A 1176-nucleotide genomic window follows, 5' to 3' on the forward strand; every position below is an offset into this window, starting at 1 on the left:
TGGGCTAGTCCCTTTAAAAAATAATTAAAAAAAGACTAAAAACAAAACTCTTTAAAAACAAAATAACACATTTTATAACAGTTCAAATTGCGTAAAAAATAAAAGGAGTGAAGAGAACAGGTTTTTATTGAAAATCTTAAAGATACAGACAGAAATGAGCTCCCTTGCTATAACATCTAATAATAATGCCATTAGCCTCACACATCCACAATAGCAAAATATTTTTATTTCTATCCCAATTTTCCTCGAGCAATACTAACCATCTAAAATTTTTGGATCATAACACTACAGGAAAAACAGCTCTTACCGGCGGCCATAACCGGCGGTTTATAGGCCGCCGGTTTTACCGACGGTTTGGGCGGCAGTTTAGCCGCCAGCGTTTAACGGCGGCTTACCGGTGCCTATCCCTCATTGTGCCGCCGGTACTAACGGCGGTTATATAACCGTCGCTAAACCGCCGGACAATAATAACGATAAGAAAAAACAAGTAACGAAGCAATGAAGAAGATAAAAAGTAAACACTAGATTAATTAAATAATTAGTAATTAAAAATTTGAATAAATAGTTTAATTACTATAATTTGAAATATAAAATTTATTATATGACATTATTGTTGCAGATCTATGGCTTATGATTTTGATGATGATAGCAAACATTCTTTTTCTCTATGACTGCTTTCTACTAACATTTCAGGTCCACACGATCAGACTGCAATTTGGAACCAGCTCAAGATTGAGTGGACGTAGGTCAAGGTTTGACCGAACCGCTATAAATCCGGTGTGTTCTTTTCTTATTATCGCTTCCGCATTTATTTTTCTTCCGCACCTTTTTTGTGGTGATTTTGGTTTGGGGTTTTGTCTTTGTTTAAAAGATTCTTCTTTTCCAAATCACCTCTCTTTTTATTAGCCTTGAGCCAGTTCATATAGGGCCTAACATCCCTAACAAACTTTCAAGTGCTATCAGAGAGGGATTCATAAAAATTAGTTTTTAAAAGCTTTTGAATTTCGATCCATGGCTAATCGTACTATTACGGAAGGTTATTCTATCACCAGACCTCTTTTATTTGAAAATATGTCATTTGATTTTTGGAAAACTCGCATGTCTATTTTCTTGCAATCAATTGATTTTCGCATGTGGCATATGATTTTAACTGGTTATTCATCACCATCACGTATT

General features: G+C 34.9%; 1 protein-coding gene across 1 annotated transcript in view; it reads right to left on the reverse strand.

The window, feature by feature from the left end:
- Window positions 1–391: 391 nt before the first annotated feature.
- The window catches only part of LOC110093885 (putative F-box protein At1g53550), a 4705-nt gene continuing 3920 nt past the window's right edge, over window positions 392–1176 (reverse strand). Inside the window, exon 2 of the mRNA XM_020818912.2 lies at window positions 392–449. Within this exon, the coding sequence (XP_020674571.2) occupies window positions 392–449 (58 nt within the window). The remainder of the gene's footprint in view (window positions 450–1176) is intronic.

Source organism: Dendrobium catenatum, unplaced genomic scaffold (assembly GCF_001605985.2).
Source record: "Dendrobium catenatum unplaced genomic scaffold, ASM160598v2 fragScaff_scaffold_980, whole genome shotgun sequence".
Lineage (NCBI taxonomy): Eukaryota > Viridiplantae > Streptophyta > Magnoliopsida > Asparagales > Orchidaceae > Dendrobium > Dendrobium catenatum.